The 24,559-nt window shown below is 37.7% G+C and overlaps 2 protein-coding genes across 4 annotated transcripts in view; one reads left to right on the top strand and one right to left on the bottom strand.

The window, feature by feature from the left end:
* LOC141768833 (zinc-binding protein A33-like) overlaps positions 1-24,559 on the bottom strand; it is a 275,021-nt gene that overhangs the window by 245,403 nt on the left and 5,059 nt on the right. The window lies entirely within an intron of this gene.
* On the top strand, positions 1,579-21,218 carry LOC141768515 (protein SSUH2 homolog). Of its 2 annotated transcripts, none has more exons than XM_074636871.1 (12): positions 1,579-1,713; positions 10,135-10,230; positions 10,320-10,404; positions 10,593-10,722; positions 13,261-13,321; positions 13,977-14,101; positions 14,261-14,323; positions 15,847-15,956; positions 16,945-17,037; positions 17,169-17,274; positions 18,840-18,947; positions 19,807-21,218. In XM_074636871.1, exons 1-12 carry the CDS (start codon positions 1,689-1,691, stop codon positions 19,939-19,941), a joined length of 1,137 nt encoding a protein of 378 aa, XP_074492972.1. In that variant the 5' UTR covers positions 1,579-1,688; the 3' UTR covers positions 19,942-21,218. The 2 variants fall into 2 exon arrangements, with proteins under 2 accessions (XP_074492972.1, XP_074492982.1); XM_074636881.1 differs by lacking the exon at positions 15,847-15,956 and adding an exon at positions 15,711-15,790 and having other exon boundaries at positions 19,807-20,655.

Here is a 24,559-nt window from a genome sequence, read left to right on the forward strand (position 1 = left end):
AAATGCAGTTTGGGGCAAGTCATAGTTAAGTCAGCACACTGACACACTGACAGCTGTTGTTGCCTGTTGGGCTGCAGTTTGCCATGTTATGATTTGAGCATATTTTTTTATGCTAAATGCAGTACCTGAGAGGGTTTCTGGACAATATCTGTCATTGTTTTGTGTTGTTAATTGATATTAAATTGTATATATGTATATATACATATTGTGGATTTTGTCCTCTATCACTTCCCATTAAGAAGGGATCTTTTTTAATGGCCAATAAGAACAGGAGGAATGATTACAGGAAGCAAAACCTGTTTAAATAACATCACATTTTTTTAGCTGACGCTTTTATCCAAAGTGACTTACAAGTGCATTCAACCATGTGTTTACCCTACAACTTCAAAAAGTGCAGAAATCATGCAAATACATAAAATAGCCTATTTGTTCATATACTACTACTAATAATGATAATAATAATGATTATTATCATTATTATTATTATTAGTTAATGGCACCTTTCATTAAACTCAAGGTCACCTTACATCACAAACGATCAGTAATAAAACATACAATAAGCATTAAAACACCAGTAATCAAAGAGTTGAGCTGCAGTGGGTAGAACTGGAGCAAATATGATTAAAACAAGTTATTTAAGTTATTTATTTTATAAAACGGTCACTATATCCTGACAGTAGTGCATGAGACAGGTAATCTGAAAAAAAAAACAGGTGTCCTTCGGTGTCCTCCGGTTTTCCTCTGGTCTGTGAAATCTTGCAGATGCCATTAGGAGCACCGGAGGACACTGGAGGACACAGAGGCACATGATTTTTTTCAGATTACCTGTCTCATGCACTACTGTCAGGATATAGTGACCGTTTTATAAAATAAATAACTTAAATCATTTTTTTTATCATATTTGCTCCAGTTCTACCCACTGCAGCTCAACTCTTTGATTACTGGTGTTTTAATGCTTATTGTATGTTTTATTACTGATCGTATGTGATGTAAGGTGACCTTGAGTGCAATGAAAGGCTCCATTAAATAATAATAATAATAATAATAATAATAATTATTATTATTATTATTATTATTATTATTATTATTATTATTATTATTATATGAACATATAGGCTATTTGATGTGCTTGCATGATTTCTGCACTTTTTGAAGTTGTAGGGTAAACACATGGTTGAATGCACTTATAAATCGCTTTGGATAAAAGTGTCAGCTAAAAAAATGTGATGTAATTTAAACAGGTTTTGCTTCCTGTAATCATTCCTCCTGTTCTTATTGGCCATTAAAAAAGATCCCTTACAAAATCCACAATATATATATCCTGTATATATATATAAATATATATATATATCCTGTATATATATATATATATATATATATAAGTCAGTCTTAATATTTATGTAACAGACAGGCATATACACAACCTAAGACCAGTCTAAGGCCAAGACTAGTTTATGCAACAGGCCCCTGATACAAAGGCAGGAGTTGACCTCAGTCCACCAGCTGGAGCAAACTTACAGAGACTGAGAAACTTGTGAACCTATACAGTACTTTAGGCTTTTATTTTGAAAAATCCTAACCGGAAGTTGTACCTGCCTCTTGCTGGACTCTTGCAGACAGAATATCTTTTTTTTAATCTTTACATTACAGATCTTCATTCACCTCAAAGGAGTAAAAGCAGAGAAGCAATGAACGACCAAGACGAAGACCTCGGTGAGCAATGAGCATGTTTTAGAAAAGATACTTTCATACTTGAACTGCTGCTGCTGTTTTCTGTGTTAAACACAACTTTGTAGACCCCCTCTAGTCTGCACACTTTATACACTAAAGTCTATACTTTAACCCGGGTTAGAGGGTTAAAACGGGTTGTAAACTCCACTTTGTTTGTCCAGGTTTAAGCTGATTTAACTGCTGCTAAGTGTATAACTGTGTCAGTGCATTTCTAGCCACTTTTATCGACATGAAGTCGCTGTTGTAGGCTGCTGAAGTAGTAGTAGTAGTAACACTGTAACGTCATGGACTTCAGTTGAGTCCAGAGACAGACACCAACTCACTGAAGTTGCCATGGAAGAGACAGTCAGACTGACGTCATTCTTCAGAGGTTTCTCAATACTGGATTAATAAAATAAACAGGCAGGACCTGTTTGCATGAAATCCAGCTCTCAAAGTAAATATGAGCTTTTCTTGGGGAAGGATTTGAGGTATCTTCTTGCATCAATTCATAAAAGCACAGCAGATTTTTTTTTTTTTCCATGAAAACATTTTTAATTACTGAGAGAAAATAGGTGGAATATGTATTGCCTAGTAGGTTTTCACATATTTGCCCTGGTGTTTTGGTGCAAAATATAGTAGGAGAAAATAAAAATAAAAACAAGCAAAAACAACAAAAGTCATGAAACATAAATATAGGATAGACTTGTTTACAATAAAATATTCTAAATATGTATATTTAAAACATGTAGAATACTATAAAATATGTACAATCAAAATAAAATACTATAAAATATGTACAATAAAATAATATGAAAACTACTGTAACATGTGTACAATACAAAATATATACAATAAAGCCATGAAAAATACTATATAAATATGTACTGTAAAAATATGAAAAAATATGAAATGTAAAATTAAAAAAATGTACAATAAAATATGAAATATATTTTAGAAAAATTACAATTAACAATATAAAAAATACTATGAAAATATTTACAATAAAAACATGAAGAAAAATACGATACAGATATAATTAAACAAAATATGAAAAATATTAATATGTACAATAAATCTATTAAAAGAACACAATAAAATATGTACAAATAAATATACTATGAAATATTTACAGTAAAATATGAAAAATACTATACAAATATGTACAACAAAACTGAAAAATAATATAAAAAATACGAAAAAAATAAAATACAAATATGTACAATCAAAATGTGAAAAATATAAATATGGACAATACAAGTATTAAAAATACAATAAAATATGTATAATAACAATATGAAAATACTATAGAAACATCTACAATAAAACAATGAAAAATACTGTATACATATGTACAATAAAGATTTGAAAAATACAATATAAATATGTACAATAACGATGTGAAAAATACTATAAAATATGTACCATAAAATATTAAAAAATACTACAAAATATGTACAGTAACATGAAAAATACTATACAAACATGTACAATAAAACTATGACAAATACTATAGACCAATTACAATACAAATATGAAAAGATACTATAAAGATATGTACAGTAAAAACATGAAGAAAAATACTAAATATGAAAAGATCTAAATATGTACAATACAGATATGAAATAAACACAATAAAATATGTACAATAAAATGTAAAAATACTTATAAATTTATGTACAGTAAAAATATGAAAAAAAGCTATAAAAAATAAATATGCAAAATACATTCAAATATGTGCTATACAAATACTATACTATAAAAAATATGAACACTAAATCTGTACTATACTATGTCTCTTGTAACTACGTATAGCTCAGAGTTGATATAGCAGGAGATCCTTGTGTTTTGTTGTGCATGTTTCACTGTTGATCGCCTTTAAACCTGCATGTCTCCGTATAGTTGTTCAGTCTGATCACTCAAGTTAAATTTACTCATAAACAATATTTTTAGTGCTGTAAAGCAGTTCTGCGGGAGTATTTTGGATGTATTGTCCAGTCAAAGCCTCAGTAATCAGGTCGTCTTTGTTCTGCCCTCTTTTTTTAACTCACATTCCTTCTCCCCCTCCCTTGCTCCCTTTCTCTCTCTCTCTTTATTTGTCTCTCTCTTAATGAGTCTCCCTCCCTCCCTCCTTCCTTACCCCATGCTGTTCTCACACTCCGTCCATCTCAACCCAGATCTTTGGGAAACACCTTCTCGCTGATATTTTTATCCCTCAGCAGAGGTATTGTGTACAGCGTGACATAAGCACACTGGCTCTGTTGTATTTATATCTGCCGGGCAGAAAACACAGCTAATGAAAAACACTCTGAGGAGTAGACGTTGTTGAGCAAAGTCATGACGCACACGCTAAATAGCTGCACGGTGCCTCGGAAGTGTCTCAATCAGGGCACTATTGTGTATATTTATGTAATATTTGTTATGTAAGAAGCCTCATATTCTTATATGGTATTTTTGTGAATATTTTTGCTGCTGCACAGCTGCAGTTAGGGAAGTCAAAGCTTGATTAAGTTTCACATTACAGTTACACGTCAGTGAAATACAATAACAAGTAGACACAATCACACAATCACACAAAGTGTTCTGAGTTTGTCACGCCACAGAAAACTGCGTTGGTAACCATCCAGGCAAATCTGAATGATTCAAAAAATCGCAAAGTCTATAAAGTTAGGTCATATCAAAAACCTGAAAAAAAAAAAAATAAGCAGTATTCCCTGCACTGAAATGCAGGGGCGTGTCCGCTGAGGGCTCTGTAACCACGCCAATCCCTCCATTTGTCTAATCATACAAAGCTGTGTGAATTGTGGTGATGTCTGCTCTCCATGAGATGGAAAGAACGGGTAAAAGTATACATCAGACCTAAATAACGCTCCAAAGTTAGGCTAAGTTTTAACGAGAAAAAACTGGCATAGCTATTTTCAAAGGGGTCCCTTGACCTCTGACCTCAAGATATGTGAATGAAAATGGGTTCTATGGGTACCCACGAGTCTCCCCTTTACAGACATGCCCACTTTATGATAATCACATGCAGTTTGTTATTACTATTAACACATCGGTTATTTACAGACAACACTTAGCTTAACGTGATTCAATCAAATATCTGGATAAGCAATATACGGCCACTGTGTTGGACAGAGGAAGACTGAAGGGACATGGCAGCGATCAACCTTAATTTAATAAGGTATCGCGAACGCTCAGGTAGACATTAGACATGTGTCAAAATTATAATCCAAAATTACGTCAAATTGCATTGAAGTCTATGGGATCTTCGGTTTTCTATACCCAAAAGGGGGCGTGGCCTTGACTTTTTGTGAAGATATAAAGTTTGGGACATTTTGGGACATATGCTTATTATGATTACCTGTAACTTTTCAATCTATGCTGGTTGCATGGCAAATAGGACTTGCATTTATATAGCACTTGTTCTAGTCTTCTGACCACTCAAAGCACTTTACTCCACATGTCAGCATTCACCCATTCACACACACATTCATACACTGATGGCAGAGGCTGCCATGCAAGCCTGCCTGAAGGGGGAAATTGTTTTAGGGCCAAACGATTTAAAAAAGTATCTAATTGTGATTATTTTGACTGATATTGCAATACGATATCAGAGGGCATGATCATTTTTGCATCATTATTCTCATTTTCATTGAAAAGCTTATTAAAATGATTATAGTGTGATTTTTGGATCTGGACCAAACAAAGATGTTTTCTTAAGCCTGTAGAATAGGGAGCGACCAATGTGTTTTTTTCAGGACCGATACCGATACTGATTATTAGTAGTCAAGGAGACCGATAACTGATATTTTGAACCGATATACATTTGCAGAACATTTTTTAATCTTGGTGTCAAAAATGGGAATAACACAAAACGTTGTTGAAATGCCTTAAAGCATATGTTTAATTAAAAGAGAACTTTTCAATATTATCTTAAAATAAAAGGGCAGGGAGGTCCCAGCTTCTTATAAAGTTAAATGAAAATTTTAATAAATAAATAAACAATATCGCTTTGAAGTTTTATAAAGTGTAAAAATAATAAAAATTGGAAATCTTAAAAACATGTTTAAAAAAATTCAGTAGTTGAAAGAGGTCGGTATGGATGGTGGACGCAGGACTTTGACAATGACTTTTGAATTATTAAATTACATCGATTAAAATATTCAATTGCGATTAATCTCAAATTAATCACACATTTTTATCTGTTAAAAATGTACCGTAAAGGGAGATTTGTTAAGTATTTAATACTTTTATCAACAAATATGCTGCTTTATGCAAATATATGTGTATATTTATTATTGGAAATCAATTAACAACACAAAGCAATGACAGATATTATCCAGAAACCCTCACAGGTACTGCATTTAGCATAAAAATATACTCAAACCATAACATGGCAAACTCAAGCCCAACAGGAAACAACAGCTGTCAGTGTGTCAGTGTGCTGACTTGACTATGACTTGCCCAAAATTGTATCTGATTATCATAAAGTGGGCATGTCTGTAAAGGGGAGACTCGTGGGTACCCATAGAACCCATTTTCATTCACATATCTTGTTCTCAAGTTTAGAGCATTATTTAACCTCCTTCACGACGAGCTAGTGTGACATGGTTGGTACCAATGGATTCCTTAGGTTTTTGAAGTTTCATATGATACCAGTATCTTCACTCTATCTTATAAACTGAGCCCGCTACAACCTAAAAATCGCAAGTTGCGTTAATGTATTAAAGAAATTAGTGGCTTTAAAACAAGTTTGCGTTAATGCGTTATCGCGTTAACTTTGACAGCCTTAATTTGAACCCTGACACACCTCAGAAACGCCCATAACCCTACGCTTCAGTGTTCTTTCTCTCTGCTTGTTTAAACTGACATGTTTCAGCGTAACTCTCATTTTAACATCAATACTGTCCAGTAACAGCTTGTGTTTCACTTTTGTGACCCAAAACGTCTTTTTGAAATTTGAAATTGCGAGCAGTAACTACATATTTGGGAAAAACTGAGTTATAACCTGTATCTGACTTTCTGACATCTGTTTTACTATATAACAAAATATTATACCATAAAAAGGTGTAATTTCCATGAAAACAGCTTATATATATATATATAAATATATATATATATATATATATATATATATATATATACTGTATATATGTAGAATATAATGTGAAAGCTGGGGCATCTCTGCAGCACCACAATAATTCATTTAAAATGGTATTTTGACACACATTGAACAAATATTGCGCCTCCTGAGATTTGAAAATTGCTGTAGACCTTATTGTGATTTCGCTAAAATTTTGATTAATTGTGCAGCCCTAAACAGTATTTGTTTGTTATATCAGTGGAAAGTTACATATTTAACAATTGTAGTTGTAATTTATTGCGATGTTGTTGTGCAACAGAAACCTTGTAAGAACTTGCAATGTAGGAGTGGTCCCACCTTTTGTTTCTCATATCTGCTGACGGTGTTACTCAATAAGCTCACTTTACCTTTCACAAGACCTACCTGAACTCCACCCGCAATGAAAATATGTTGGAAACACATACAGTCAGTTCACTGTATGAACTGACTGATGACATGCTCTGTCATTTATGTTGTTTGTCTGTAGTTAAATTTGGCAGATCTTATGAAAATATTTGACCATAAAAATACATTTCAGGGGATAAATCTTCAAATTACAGTTGAGACACTACAGACAAAACAGTCCTTTCTCAAGGTCTACTTACTAACCTTTTCCAATGCTTTCAACCATATCACATCGTCTTCATCAGCAGTTTGATGAGTTGTCATGGAGATGGATGTGTTACATGCAAACTGAGTAGCTGTATCAGTTATGGAGAACGGAACCTGCCAAAATGAGAAATAAATCAATAAACGACTCGATAAATAAATATATATGTCATTAAATGTAGCAAAAATAGTATTGAAATTAAATATCAATGCCATTCATTCATAAAATGTGTCATAAATTGATATTTCTGTTTTAATTGGCTTCTTTATTTATTTATCTTTGTTGAAATGTATAAAGAAAAGAATACAGAAAATACAGCAAATGGAAAATCATGCTTGAATAAATAAATACATTAATAAATACATACATTTATAAATAAATATTAAATAATTAAATAAAATAATAAATGCAAAAATAAGTCAATAATTAAAAACTAAATGCAAAAATAAATAAAAGGGGAAATTAAACAGAAGAGTAAACAAATAAGGGAATTAATACACAGATAAATATATAAAGAAGCCAATTAAAACAGAAATATCAATTTATGTCACATTTATCAATTAAATAATGACTACATTTATTTTTAATATTATTTTTGCTACATTCAATGACATATTTATTTATTTATCGAGTCATTTATTTATTTATTGATTGATTGATTTTAGATTTTGGCAGGTTCTGTCCACCATAATCAGTAGTTTTGTCCAACCGGTATGCAGCAGTAATGTGTTATAGTGAAGACAAACATTGAAGTCTTATATTGTATTGGCTCCTCCTGTTCAGCCTTTTGAGGCATGCTCTATTTACAGAACTCCTATGGACCCTTTGAAGAGAAACCATAAAAAAACAAAGGTAAATGGACAAACACAAAGTGTTGGTAGAAATGGTATTTGCAGTGTGGTTACTGCAGTCTGTCCTCAGCAGCGTGGACAATGGAAGGGTGGGGTCTACTGAGGCACTGTCAGTGTGGATGAACTGAAAATGATCTTACTCCTCTCAGAGCTGTGGAGACTATTTTCATGTTGGCGCAGTGTCGCATTGGCAAACTGGTATATTCTTGAGTTTATTTCCTCGACTGCATCCAGTGGGCTACCTCCAGGTCTCAAAAGTGAAGCCAATGCCAGTGCATTAAACTTGCATTCTTTCTAATAGCCAGCAGGGAGCGACTCCTCTGGTTGCAAAAAGAAGTCCGATTGTATAGAAGTCTATGAGAAAATGAGCCTACTTCTCACTTCATTTATTACCTCAGTAAACATTGTAAACATGAGTTTATGGTCCACAAACCAATGGGTGACGTCACGGTGACTACGTCCACTTCTTATATGCAGTCTACGGCTGCATCGGCTGATATCTACCGCTATTAGCAAGCCTTCAGTAATGTTAGTGTTGCCTGCATCTCGTCTGTTCCTTTGGGCTATAACCAGTTTCCTGAAGAATGCATCCTCCCTTCCTGCCACACTGACAGAAACACTGTCCACCCCTCCTTAGCAAGATGATTCCCATTGCTCGCATGACAAAACAAATAAGGAAGATTCAAGTAAAGATTTCAAACTGCTCTGTTTGAGCTACCCATTGAACATACAGACAGAAGGTCTGTCACATTTTGCTTTTATCGATACACCTTTCCACACCAAGTGTAAAAACTTTCTTTTGCAATATTTTCTTTTCCCCCCTTGTGTCCATCCAGGTTTTTTATGTGCAGTATGAAAATATGCATACAAACAGGTGTATGGAAACACAAACTTTACTGTGACAACAGAGAAATGTTAGTACTTCATCTATCAGCCTGAGGTGTGTTTAATTTCAGTGAGACACAGGCTGCGTCCGAAATCGCATATCGTGCACTACATACCCAATAAGTGTACTTTTGTTCAACTTACTTTGTATGAATTAACCCTCTGAGAGCCACAATAGACCCGTTTTTGTCTTTTTTAGAGGGGGGACAGGTGGACTTTAGAGGAGATAGCAGGTCAACAGTAGATGTCACATAGAGGTGGTGTACATCATCTGAAAGCCGGGAACATGAAGATTAATTAATTTTATTCTAGTCATAAATCAGAAATAATCATGAATAAATGAAATGATTAATTAAAATAAATTGTGAAAGTGTATAAGGGCTTAGAACATTATGATAGAAGTACAGTATATGATGGCCATTCCCATGCTCTATTATGTCTCATAAGTTGTTGCAGCAATTTTGGGGTGGATACCATTTGTTGCACAGATTTGGTGCTAAATTTAACCATTTTTTACCAATCGAGAATTGATAAAATTGATCAATAATCCCTCCAAAATACCAATTTAAAGATAGGGTCGACGATGTTGGAAAACTAGCATAATTTGAAAGTAGCATCGCCTCAGGAGCTCCGTCTAAACCCACCCCCTCCCTTCAAAATCTTACAGTTACACCTAAATTGAAGCGTTGTTGATGTTACAGAGCTGTCCGCCATTGTCTGTTTTGAACATTGCCGTCACTACCGCATTGCATTGTGGGCTATTTATGTTGCCGTAGTGTCCAGTGATTGCATACTGTAATATTTCACCAGAAATAGTATGCAATTCACATACTATTGGTTTCATACTAAGGTCTCGGACATGCTAAAAGACCTCACATACTGTTTTAGCGTACTAAATATCATGGAATGTCGGACACAACCAGAGCAACAACCTCTTCTTCACCTCATCTTCTCAGGTGCATTTGATCCAAACATACCAGAGGAGGGACCGTCAGCGCCCCCTCCTGGCTGGCTGGATGACATACATGGATATCAGGGCCACAAAGGAGGAGGTGAGTCTTTTGTTCTCTTCTCTTTTTTTTTTTTTTTCTTTAACATTTCCCAACCTTCATCTTATGTTTGTGTTAATGTGCATGTCCAGAGGGTGACAACCCATTGTATCCACCTCCGCCTGCCTATACCCCCCAGCCTGAACTCAACAGGAACACTTTGGTGCCCAATGTCAGGTAACACACACATAAATAATTCACTTTATCTGTAAGATACTTTGCTGATGATTCTGTTTTTTGATTCTGTTCTTGGTCTTGATGTGAGAGACTTGAATGTCTCTCAAGATTTCAGACATATGAAGGCATGATGGGGTAAAAGATGTACATACCCATGTGTGTGTGTGTTTGTGTGTTTGCTCCTCCAGGGTCCCCACAGTGTCGGAGGATGTGGCCAGAGATGCCCTGCTCAAGTTTGTAGAATCTAAATGGAGGTACAGCTCCAAACCTGCCAGGAACCTCACCTTCAAAGAGCTCAAACCCATCATTGTGTACAGGGTAGGAGCATATCTCTTGCGCAAATCAATGGATGAATATGTTACCTATCTAATATCTAACCTAGACCAACCTGACATGTGTGAACACATTCTAGTACCTAATAGTGTGCAGAGCGGGAATAACTAGCGCTTTGCGAAATGCATATTTTGGGGAATCTTTGTTTGAAGGTGGCTTTAAAGGGATAGTTTGGGTGTTTTGAAGTGGGTTTGTGTAGGAGCTAAGTCTACTACTGTAGCTACTGAGGTGATTAGCCCTGGACTGACGCGCTTTTCGCTGTAGATGGTACCTTTAGTTGTCTGTTGTGCTGTACAAAACTGATCCTCAGGCCGCTCGTTGGTTTTACAATAACAGTTCATTTATTGGTAATATGGTGGTAAAGAAGAATGTTCGGTTACCATAGCAACGAGTAAACAATAACAATGCGGCAAACAATTCAGCGTCCCTGCGGTCAAAAAACCTTTGCCCTTCCGGGCTAAACCCTCACGCCAACAACACACCTCCTTACCTATATACCCGTGGCTGGGTCAATCAATTAATACAGTGCCACCTAGTGTTCCTAAAAGTGCATTACACCATAACCTCTGTATGTCAGCATCATGTTTTGGCTCTTACAGTTTGTATGAGTTACTTATCCATAGTCAGTGTATTTCTTACAGTAGATGACGATCGGCATTTTGGAGAAACAGACAGGAGTACCAGCACGGGAGCAAAGCAATGTACTGCTGTGGACGGGGGCGGCAGCAAAACGTATTTTAATCACCAAAAAGAAAGGCCCACCTATAAAAATCAATATCAGTTTAAATGTACGCTATATTTAGAATATTTTCACTGCTGTACCTTGCCGTCAGACAGCCCTTTCCAACGGGGAACTGAAGTCAAGTCAAGTCAATATTATTTGTATAGCCCAATATCACAAATCGCAAGTTTGCCTCAGGGGGCTTTACAATCTGTACATGATACGACATCCTCTGTCCTCTACAGTGCGACACGCTCATCGGATGAGGAAAAATGGAAGAAACCTCAGGAAGCACGAACAGAGGAAGGATCCCTCTTTCAGGCCGGACAGACATGCAATTGCCGTCGTGTTTACAGAGTAACAACATGATGAAAATACAACATAGACAATCCATATGACAAAAATGTATACATATAATGTGAACATATATGAAGAGATGGATCCAGGAGGATGTTAAGCAGCTTCCAAGCATTGCCAAACAGATAGAGCCTGAGCCACATGACCTCCTCTCCACCATGTAAGGGGGGGGGCAGAGAGAGACAGACAAAGAGGCACACAGCAGTGCTTGTGGGACATAAACAATAGAGGGTTATTGAGAGACAGTGGCTTAAAGTTAATATTATTCTCTTCGGCAGGACAACTGGGCTTGAATTATACATCGAGACTGAAACCGACCCGCCAGCCGAATAATAAAACAATAACTAATTAATTGAAAGTTAGGGCAAAAAGATGGGTTTTGAGTTTGGATTTAAAGGCTTCCACATAATCAGACTGTCTGATGTCTATAGGGAGGTTATTCCAGAGGAAGGGTGCTCGATAAGAAAAGGCCCTTTGGCCTGCTGACTTCTTTTTCACTCCGGGACCACACAGGAGCCCTGTATTCTGAGAGCGGAGAGTCCTGATTGGAGTATAAGGTTTAAGGAGATCAGACAAAGCCGTTATCTATGCTCTCTCCCAAGTCACATGACTCCATTGAAAAACATTTTTTTTTACCTTGCAGAACACGGGTTTGCTCGTCTACTGCTGCCTCGATCGGTTCGTTTGTTTTGTGTTATTTATATATATATTTTGGAGGTTGGTGGTTGCTTTGGTGAGAGCATAGACAACAGCTTCAGTTCCCAGTCGGAAACATAGACTGTATAGCTGACTCACGGCAAGGTAAACCGGTGAAAATATTCTAAATATAGCGTACACTTAAACTGATATTGATTTTTTTAGGTCGTTCTTTTAGATGTCTAAAATATGTTTGGCTGCCGATCCCATCCACAGCAGTACATTGCGGTAACTCCTGTCTGTTTCTCCAAACTGGGGGCATGCCGACTGTCATCCACTGTAGATAATACACTGACTATGGAGAAGAACCTCATACAACCCCACTTCAAAACACCCAAACTATCCCTTTAAATGCGTTGTTTTACCTAAAGGGGGGCTTGAGTTAGCTGTCTCTCTTTCTGATGCAACTGACCAGACTGTGAAAACTCACAACTTACTGGGTAGTCCTGTGACCTCAGCACTTTGTACGTTATCCTCTGATTAAAATCATGACATGGAGTAACTAACGCATGGAGTCACAGATGATCCCCATTCCAAATGTTTAGGCACCATTCAAATACAAACCACATACAATGATTGAAGAGTGTTTTACATACTGAAATAAAGCACAGCTTTCCAGAATCCAGCAGAAACAAGATTTCCAAGGGGTGTTAAGTTCCTCTTAAAACTCCAATTTAGCGGGAACATATCAGTCTGACTGACAACATGAATCCAAAGTCCAGTGTTATCTGATTGTCTTCCTTCTGCAGTATCGACTGGAGACCTACGCTGAGACCAGAACCAGCGCCTGGCAGTTTGAACCCTACAATGGTAAAAACATTTATCTGAGCTAACAAATTACGAGTAAATATGGTCCCATTTAGAGTGAAATAGACCACAAAGCAGGGTATGCTTTAGGGCGTGGCTACCTTGTGATTGATGGTCGCTAACATAGTGTTTTCCTGTCTGGGAGTTGTTCGCGTTTTCGTCTTAGAACTTGAACCCTTTCCCTTTCACAGGGTTCGGTTGTGCTTAGCTCCACCATCTCGTGTCACTTCCAAAAAACCAAGATGACGTCCACCTCTTATGCTAACATTAGCTAGTTAGCACTAAACACAAAGTACAGCTGAGGCTGATGGGAATATCATTAGTTCTGCAGGTATTTGCTGACAAAGCGAAGTATTGGACAACTGAAAAATCTGACCTGATGATGGCGCTAGATGAAAGCTCGGGGGATCACCACAGTGATGCATACATCATGTGGGGAACTATGAATGTCCGAACGAAAGTGGACTGACCAACCAACATCGTCATCTTTGGAGACACGCCACGAGCATGGCAACATTTCTTACCTTACTTCGAGGGCACGTGACTTTTATGGCAGAAGCTGCAAGATTGCAAATCTTTATTTTGTGGTTGACTTATTTAGTTCAATCACCGCTCTTCATTAATCATGTTGTCCTGTTTATTTTTTTTCTTCAAACAGGACAGGTGGTTGATGGTCCTCAGTTTGGTATGAGCCCTCCACCGTGGGACATTCCTGTGTCGTTGCCTCAGAGATACACCGACAGGGTGGAGAAGGTCCGCGTGCCACACTCATCCTTCGTTAAGGTACAGCTTTCTGTAGTCCTGAGTGAGCTATTGTTATACTTGTTTGTGTTTTCTGTATCAAAGTAATGTGTAAGTAAAGTGTGTGTGTGTGTGTGTGTGTGTGTGTGTGTGTGTGTGTGTGTGTGTGTGTGTGTGTGTGTGTGTGTGTGTGTGTTTTAGCCATGTCACAAGTGCAACGGCTGTGGAAGAACTCGCTGTACTACTTGTCATGGAAGAGGCCAGGTGAGATGTCTTGTTTTTAAAGGATTTACTACATCATTTGCAGCAAGAGTAGAAGGAAGGTCCAGTTCATGATGCAGTTCAATCCACACTGCAAGTTCATGGTTAACCCTCAGGTTTCTCAGTACAGAGCTTTTCTCAGGAGCAGATATTAAGTTTGGTGTCTGTTCTTCTTGTATGTTTCTTTGTACAACGTTAACATAAAAGCACAGCGGAAGCTGTATCTTCACACATTGACACCTCCATCTGGCAATTTTCATTACCCAGACGTCATGTAACATAACGGAACTCTCCTAGCACCCAAAATGTCTTCATTTTCTGTTCAGGTTAACAACACATTAGTGCTGCATCGAACAATTATTTTCACTCTTAATTGATTCATTGTTTCGTCTTAAACATGTAAGAAAATATGGCAAACTTTACTGTCTTTTAGAGGCTTTAGCAGGTTCCAGAGCTAGAATGAAGGTACAGATATCATATAAAGCCTAAAGGAGTCCATTGGTACCAACCGTGTCATGCTAGTTTGTTGGGAAGGAGGCTAAATAACGCTCCCAAGTCAGGCTAAATTTTGTCCCCCTGTACCCCCGTAAAAAAGACAAAAACGGATCTATTGTGGGTCTCAGAGTGTTAATTGTTAATTGTAGTTAGTTAGATTTTTTGATGTCTTCTGTGTTCTGTGAGGTAAAATGACTTCTTTTTTTTTGTCAGTGGAGTCTGGTGGCTTCGAAGAGAGCGATATAACAGCTTTAGTTCCCCGTCGGAAAGTGCTGTCTGACAGTGAGGTAAAGCGGCTGTGGACGGGAGCAGCAGAAAAACGTATTTTAGCCACCTAAAAAATCAATATCAGTTTGAGTGTACGCTATATTTAGAATATTTTCACCACTTTACCTCGCCATCAGCCAGCCCTTTTCAACGGGGAACTGAAGACGTCATCTATGCTCTCTTCACAGCCACCAGACTCCTTTGACAAAAACAGTCATTTTAACTCGCAGAACATGGGAGTTGCTGGTCTACCGCTGCAGCGATTGGTTAGTTTGTTTGTGTTATTGTGTGACTTTTGGATCTGAACTAACGTGGCGTCACCACAGCAGGACATTGCTTAGCTTTCGTGCCGGTAGTCCTGTCTGCTTCTCCCAACAGGGAGCATCCTGACCACCAACCTACGTCCCATGGGAAAAAGGTTTTATAAGGCTTGGGAAAATAGCATTTTGATGCTAAAACGTACGTACTTCGACCAAAATGTGAATGTTCAGATTGGAATACATAAGGAACACCACTGGGAAGCTACAGGATGATATAAAAACCTCAAAAAAGCAAAAAATAATGGACCTGCCCTTTGAGGCACATTTTCTGGTGGACACATAACCCAAACCCTCATCTCATTCTGCAGAGGCGTTGTCCATTCTGCCACGGTAACGGTCGTTCCAGGAACAAGCGTTGCACCTCCTGTCACGGCCGAGGTCGTAAGAGGTGGGTGTCCAGTTCTTTCCTGTCTCTCCGTCTGAATGTCCTTCTCCATCTTGCAGAAGCGTTGTTTTAACTGCCATGGCACAGGGTCCAGAAGGCGGCCTGGGAATCACAAGCGGTCGTCCGGGAAGACGCGTTGCTCTTCTTGTAGCGGGAGAGGCCGTAAGAGGTGAGCGATGAGACCCGAGAACTCTGTGTTCTCGAGTTGAGTGAGCCAGTGCTTGAATTGATTTACAAATTACACGTCACTTGATAGACAACACACACTGTGTTGCAAACATATGACTAATCCTTGCCAGTGACCTGGACACCTTTACTGACAATCCAGTCCGATCTCATTCCAAGGGCGTCAAATACCGAGGCGTTCGAGGAGTTCGATACCGCCGCACAAGGCACCCCTTAGCGTTGGCATGAAATGCACCGGTGATTCCATTAAGTCCAATGTAAACCCATCCGTGGCAACAGTAAACACTCTGAGAAAGTACACCAGGAGTGTAGTAACAAAGATTAAAGAGCGAAAAGACAACTAGCGGGCGGGAGGGGACGTGGACGTGTCCAACAAACGCACGGCTTTCATCCAGGAGACCGTGTTCCGTACGTCATGTTACAATCAGCTGTTCGATTGTGTCCCGTGTTTACAACATTCAGTGGCATTTTCACTGTACAAATGTAGTAGTTTTAAGCCCTTTCGCATCCTCACTGGGAGGAGCTACGATGCAATGAAGAGATGTGAGCGAGGGAAGCGAGAAACAGAAAGAAAGCTCCCCAAGACCTTGGAGATCTACTGGGGGGATGGACACCATTGTTCCGAAACATATTCCCAGTTTGATGACGATGCACTGTCTAACACGTCGCTCCAAAATGTCCCTTAATGGACCAACTGGGTTTAGGTCTGGTGACTGGGCTGGTCACATGCCTCACTGGAAGGAGCTACGATGCTCATCAAACCATTCAGGGACCCCCTCGTGCGCTGAATGGAAGCATCTTTATGTTTCTACTCTTGATCCTTGCTGTACTTTCCACCACGCCATGTCAGTGTCAAACTTCTTCCTGTCTCAGCCTATGACCGCTCTGCTTGTTTCTTAATTGATTTTGCACCAATTTGTTCACTTTTTTTTCATGTTTTACTACGACGATGATGTCCCTCACTCCTCCAGGTGTACTTTCTGTCATGGTCACGGCTACAGGACTTGCTCTGTTTGTCACGGCAGCCAGAACCTGCTGCACTTCATCCAGCTCACTGTGACATGGTATGTCAAAGCAGCGCGCGCACACACACACACACACACACACACACACACACACACACACACTCAAAATCTTTCTTCTGTACATCTGTTTCTTTGTGTTTGTGTGTGTGTGTGTGTGTGTGTGTGTGTAGGAAGAACGACATAAGTGATTTCATCCCAGACCGCCAGCCTGACTTCCCTGACAAGAAGTTTGAGAAGGTGGCGGGAGATCCGTTCTTCATCGATGAGAGTGTTCTGGTAAAAACACCAGATTATTTTAATTAGAAATTCCTATCAGATGTGAGGTGTTGATGGCACATAAACGCTACTGAAGAATCTATCCACTCAATCCACACAGACTCCAATCTCGGTATGACATTTACTGGATAAACATAGTTTTCATGGCTCCCATGAGGAGAGCGTAAGCCCCCACTTATAGAGAAATTGGGGGCTACAATGATTGATCATTGTAGTTGTAGTTAAGGCGGCTATAATTGATGTTTTTTATAATAACAATGTATACAATGAAAATGTGAAAACAGTGTGATAATGTAAAAGGTGATGAATCTGCAGAGAATGACCAGCTGAATCTGCAGCTTCCCTCAGCTCTACAGAACTGTATAGAGAGTTTCAGCTCATTGTTTATCTGTCTGACCACAACTTTACTGCTGTGGTTCACTCTCACAGCTCTTATAGCGTTGTTTTCAGAGAAAAAGCTGTAAAAAGCCACTGTACTCTACCTGCTCAGGTATACTGAACACTACCTTCTCAGCAGCAAACAGCAAACACAGTTAAGGCTCTGACGCACCAAGTCAGCTTTTGGTACAGTTTGGGGCCGTCAGTGAGCGACTGTCAGCCTAGTTTTTGCGGTGTGTCCCGCACCATCGGCTCTAGTCTGCTCGTGTTGGAGGTTTTTCAGCCAATTCAGCATATTGAATCGGCAGTGGAGCTCATCGGTGAGAGAAATCGCTCAGATTGGCTGTTCAGCTTAAACGATTTAGTGCACGAGAAGAGAAAACGAAAGTGAGAAAAGCAAGCCAAGGAGTAAAGTCAAGAGGGTGCAAACAGAAGGCTCTAAGCGTAAAGCTAAGTGGTGAGTGAGAGTGTTGTGAAAATGGTCGCCAAATGCCGCTTTGTTTCATGTACATATTATAACAACGGCTTGTATATCCGCCGTCCCCTGTCTCCCGGTTTCCCTTTTTGAATGATGAATACAGACTGCCGCCTGCTGGTGTGGAGAGTTATTTCCTCTCACACAGGTGCAGAACGTATGTGGTAACTGGCCGTTGGCTGTAGTCTTTGCGGTGCGTTCAAATGCAACTTGTTGGCCAAGATAAAGGCGACGTGAGGCAACGCAACAGTTGGCCTTCATTTCCACTCAAGTCCCAAGTCAAGACATGCAGGTCCCAAGTGAAAATAGAGGCTTATCTGCTCCATGAGATGGACGTCAAAACGCTACTGATGTAGATTTCCCTCCACATAAAGTACTGCTCAGACCGTCAGAAAGCAGAAAAAAAGCTTAAAGCGCCATCATCAGGTGAACATTTTAATGTGTCCAATACTTTTGCATAACTAATGATGTTCCCATCAGCTGAAGGTGTGTTTACTGTTAATTAGGAAATATTAGCATGCTTACTAAGATGGTGAACGTGGTAAACATTATACCTGTTAAACATTGCCATTGTGTGCATGTTAGCACTTAGCTCAAAGCACCATAGTGTCTAAGGCCAGCCTCCCAGAGCTGCTAACATGTACGTAGACTCTACTACTGTAGACTGTTAGTCTTGTTGATTGTCTTTGTTTTCCCCTCTGTGTCCTGCTAGGTGTACCCTATCCAGGGTTTCCCCGATCAGGAGATATGCGATGTTTCTACAAAACTGATAAACGAACACCTCAATCGCTTCAGTTCCACCAGCCGCATCCTGCAACAGGTACAAACAAACATACAAACTTGTTCTCTTCATTCAAAAATAAACAATTGTGTAAAGTAATTGGGTGATATAGAAATGGTAGTAGTAGTTTTATACCCTGTACACTGAATGCCAATGTCCCTTTCCTATGTTGAAGAAAGTGCATTAATAAGCTTATGGAGTAGTCCAATGAAGAAGTCTTTTTGTAGTTCTACTGAACGAGGCTTTCAAAATGTCTGAAAAATGTCACTGAAAGAGATGCAAAAACACCACAAAGAAGCAAAAAGACTAAAAAGTGAAACAAAACCACCACAAAGAGCTGCAGAAATACTATAAAGTGACGCAAGCACTATAAAAAGAAAAAAGACTACAAAGAGGTGCAAAAAGACTACAAAGTGATGCAAAACTACCACAAACTGATGCAAAATGACCACAAAACGGCAGCAAAGTGATGCAAAATAATCACAAAGTGACGCAAAAAATCTACAAAGTGATGCAAAACAACCACAAAGAGACACAGAAAGACCTCAAAGAGATACAAAAAGACTACAAAGTGATGAAAAAAGAACACAAAGTGGTGCAAAAAGTCTACAAATTAACATAATACGACTACAAAGTGGCGCAAAACAACCATAAAAAGGCCACAAACTGACACAAAAATGACTAAAAGTGACACAAAACGACCACAGAGATTCAAAAATAGACTACAAAGTGATGCAACAAGACTACAAAGAGAAAGTGATGTAAATCCCTGCATTGAATTAAGCTGAGATACCTAATAGATCTGTTGCTTTTTAACAATGCTGAATGTTTCGTTAGCGTTTCTCTCCAAAAATGAAATGATACTAACGTCATGACTGCTTTTCATTTCTGTCCGTAGCGTCAGACCATCGAGCTGGTGCCCCTGACTCACGCTTATTACACTTACAGTGGAAAAGACCACAGCTTCTTCGTCTACGGAGTGGAGAACAAAGTCTTTGCTTCCAAATATCCTTCTGCGTGTACTCTTCTATAAGTAACATATAGACATATTGTTAACATATTTCATCCTGACAATACATGTTCATGTGTAGTATGGGTCATTATAGGAGGGAAAGGGCAGCAGGTGGAAAAAGCTAAATCATCCATTTTCATCAACATTGATGTGTTCACCAAAAATTCATTATAGTGATATTAAGCTATATGAAAATCTACCGGCACTTATCAACACTGGACTGGTGTTACTACATTAACCGTCCGTACTAATTGTTCAGCATGCCTTCAAGTGTGTGATAACACGGTGCTTTAAATGACCAAACAAAGCCTTAATGTTGTGCTAAAACATTTACATATTAGATTAAATGTTCTTCAGGACTCTCAAAGCTACACGCCAAAGTCCAGACTGACCCAGTTTACTGCCAGTATGTTTCCTCAGATAAGATAAAGACCAGCTTCCTGTCCCAGTAATCAGTCAATTCATACTCTAAATGAGTGAATATATTTAGATTATATTGCTTATTTAGTGGGAATTTTTATATATATCTGTCAAAGTTAACACAATAATAATAATTTAATGCAAATTTGTTTTAACGCCAATCATTTTTTTAACGCATTAACGCAACTCATTGCGTTTTTTTAGGTTGTAGCAGGCTCAGTTTTAAAGCATATAGAGTGAAGATACTGGTATCATATGAAACTAGAAAACCTAAGGAGTTCATTGGTACCAACCATGTCATACTACCTTGACACAAAGAAGCCTAAATAATGCCCCAAAGTTACGCTAAATTTTGGCGAGGAAAAACTGACATGATAATTTTCAAAGAGATCTCTTGACCTCTGACCTCAAGATATGTGAATGAAGATGGGTTCTATAGGTACCCACGAGACTCCCCTTTACAGACATACTCACTTTATGATAATCACATGCAGTTTGGGGCAAATCATAGTCAAGTCAGCACACTGACACACTGACAACTGTTGTTGTTTGTTGGGGTGCAGTTTGTCATGTTATGATTTGAGCATATTTCTACGCTAAATGCAGTACCTGTGAGGGTCTCTGGACAATATCTGTCATTGTTTTGTGTTGTTAATTGATTTCCAATAATACATATATACATACATTTGCATATACTGTATATATATACTGTATTTATGATGTGGTATCCCAGCATATATTCATTCATCTTTTATAAAGGACACAGTCGTTTTTGTATGTCTCACACTGTCTCAGCGATTGTTTAAAGATTTTACTATTTTAGATTTTATATGTAAAATATGTTTTTATTATTAAAATAATAAAGACAGAGAACATACTGTATGAGAAAATCAAGAATGTGTTTATAGAGGTGGAGAATTACGTTGCCAGCCTCTTCACCAAAGGTTTTTCTCCACTTTTAAAGACTCTGTTATAATTTTATATGACATATTGAAACCTGTTAAATGTATTCAGTAAACATGTAACAAAATAAAGTTCATAATAAAGTTATGTCATGTTATCATCCTGTAGTGTCTGAGTCACTGCACTAAGAACATTTGAAAAGATTTCTTCTAAAACAGCGTGGAAACATTCTGGAAACAAATCAAGAGTTGAGAAGCTTTAAGGAATCATTTTACAGTCAAGCATGTTGATACGACTCCTGACGGGTACCTCAGTTATGGACATCCTTTTTCAGGATTATTGTTGTTGTTCTTTGTCAATCCTTCCCTCCTTAAATCAATGCTTGTTGACATTCATCAGTTTGGATGCAGGAGTATAAATTATGAGAGACGCTCAAGGACTAAATAGCCTTAGAGCCGTAATCAAGCTTCTGAGGGAGCAACTTTAACGTCCTCATGTTGATACTTGTGTCTTAAAAAAAACACAAGATATCTTTGCTTTGTTTAATCTCATTCCACATTGACAGAAACTGCATAGGATGTTCTACAAGCAGGACAAGTTTATATGCGTTTGAGGAAATGTTTTTCCTGTTTTTCAAAGTAGCTGCGTTCATGATAAACATTTTTAGAAAGGTTTCATTTAAATAACTGTTTGAGGCCCAAAGAGGTCAAATTATCTGATGGGTTTTTTTTCTTCTAATTTTCCTCTCCCATACTGTGGAAGACGGAACCTGCCAAATCACAAATAAATGAATAAATAAATAAATTACTCAGTGAGTCAATAAATGTCATTAAATGCAGCAAAAATAATGTTAAAAATAAACAGCCATTAATTAATTGATAAAATATAATATAAATTGATATTTCTGTTTTAATATGCTTCTTTATTTATTTATCTTTGTATTAATTTCCTTTATTAATTCCATAAATACATGCATAAATAAATAAATACATACATTTAAAATAAATATAAAACAAATACAAATAAATACATAAATAAATTAAAGGGAAAATTATACAGAAGAGTAAATAAAAATAAGGAATTAATACAAAGACAAATAAATAAAGAAGCAAATTAAATCATATATATACATTTATGTCATATTTGATCAATTGATTAATGGCTACATTTCTTTTAATGTTATTTTTGTTACATTTAATGACATTTATTTATTGAGTCTATTTATTTATTCATTTATTTTTTATTTTGGCAGGTTCCATCCTCCATACTCATTAATCATACCACGGCCTCTCAGATTTATGTCATGACCTTTTGGAGCGACAACCCTAATAATCTAATAATATACTGGGAAAAAAAAGTTCGGAAACTTGTGTTTGGTGGATTATTTCTCTGTTGTTACAATGCTAATGGTCATTGTATTTTACATGGTTGGAAAGCCTGTTTATTTACCTTCACAATGATGTCCAACTTGTAAGGATCATGCATTTGTGGGATGAGCAGCACAGCTGATTATGTGGGTAGCGCCCAAGAAAAATTTGCCAAAAATCTCTGCCAATGGTAAACAGTTTATTCTCATAAGGCTACCAGGAAGCCTGCAATGACTCCCCTTCACCGTCAGGCCCGTTTGCGCTGGTGTCGACAACACAGAAAATGGAACCTGAACATGTGGGGGAATGTCATGTTCAGTGATGAGTCCAGGTTCTGTCTGCCAAAGTTGGATGGCAGGGTCAAAGTATGGAGACGACGTGGAGAACGCTATGCTGATTGTTGCACCAATGGAGTAACAGCTTTTGGTGGGGGCAGTGTCATGGTGTGGGGCGGCATCTCCCTCACTGGCAAAACAAGGCTTGTCATCATTGAAGGCCATCTCAATGCAGTGAGATAACTGGATGAGATTCTGCAGCCAGCCTGAGGCTCCTGATGGTGTATTAAATGAATAAAGTGTAAAATAGCCAATATGTCTTGTTTGTTCCTTGTTACTGATAGAGAGTTCAATCATCCAATACACCAAACAACTCAAAACAAGAGTCAATACCAACAGGAGAATACACTGTTTACCATTGACGGAGCATTTTGGCAAATTTTTCTTGGGCGCTACCCACATAATCAGCTGTGCTGCTCATCCCACAAATGCATGATCCTTACAAGTGTGACATCATTGTGAAGGTAAATAAACAGGCTTTCCAACGATGTAAAATACAATGCCAATTAGCATTGTAACAACAGAGAAATAATCCACCAAACACAAGTTTCCAAACTTTTTTTTCCCAGTTTATAAATCTGAATCATCACTGGTGCAGCCAAGTGGTTTTAGAAATCACATAGTTAAATGGAGATCACCTGTGGTTGGTGAAGGGTGATTGTGGTATAAATGCACCTGTAACTTTATCGGGACAAAACCTCCAACATGAAGACAAAGAAACTCTCCGATCAGCTCTGTGAAAAGATGATTGAAAAGTCAAGTCAAGTAAATTGTATTTGTAAAACTCAATATCACAAATAAAGAGGCTTCACAATCTGTACAGGATACGACACCCTCTGTCCTTTACAGTACGACCCTCTCATCGGATGAGGAAAAACTTAACCAAAAAACCCTTTAAAACAGAGAAAAGCTCTGTGAACAGATTATTGAACAGCTCACATCAGAGGAGAAAATGTCACTGAACTTCCTTTGGAGTTAAATCCATCATTAATTAACATAATATTCAAACTAAACTCTTTGTTATTTCATCATTCCAAGTTTTATTGGAGCTCATTTTATTTTAATTACAGAAATCTTTATTTTAATAATCTTTTTCAAAAGTCTGTTTTTGTTTCATGAAGGTATTTTTCTCCTTTATTGTTATTGTCTGAGGATGGAGGGGGGCGCTGACTAGTGACAACGCAGCTGTTGTGAAAAGAGACATTATGAATAAAAGTGTCATTCAGAAAAAATATGAAATAAAAACAGACTTATGAAAAAGAGATGTTTTCAGAAGAATCTTTAATGAACTAAAAATCAGCTGTAATCTGATATGCATGTTAAATAATATTAATACTTAGTAAAGACAATAAACTATATTGATCCCAGGAGGGAAATTTAACTTTACAGCAGCACAAGAATATCAAAGGAAGACAAGAACAGTTATGAGTAGAAACATATAGACCCATATGCAGATAATAAAACATCACATTTAGAAAGCTATTAAACCAGTGTGCATAAATGTAATGTAATGCAAAACCAATAGTGCTGTTTACTGATTATCCAGATCAAAGTTTCATAGTTACAGTATATTTGGAATGTGTTTTTATATGGATTAGTATATGCAAAATAAAT

This window comes from Sebastes fasciatus, chromosome 1 (genome assembly GCF_043250625.1).
Source record: "Sebastes fasciatus isolate fSebFas1 chromosome 1, fSebFas1.pri, whole genome shotgun sequence".
NCBI classification, from domain to species: Eukaryota; Metazoa; Chordata; class Actinopteri; order Perciformes; family Sebastidae; genus Sebastes; species Sebastes fasciatus.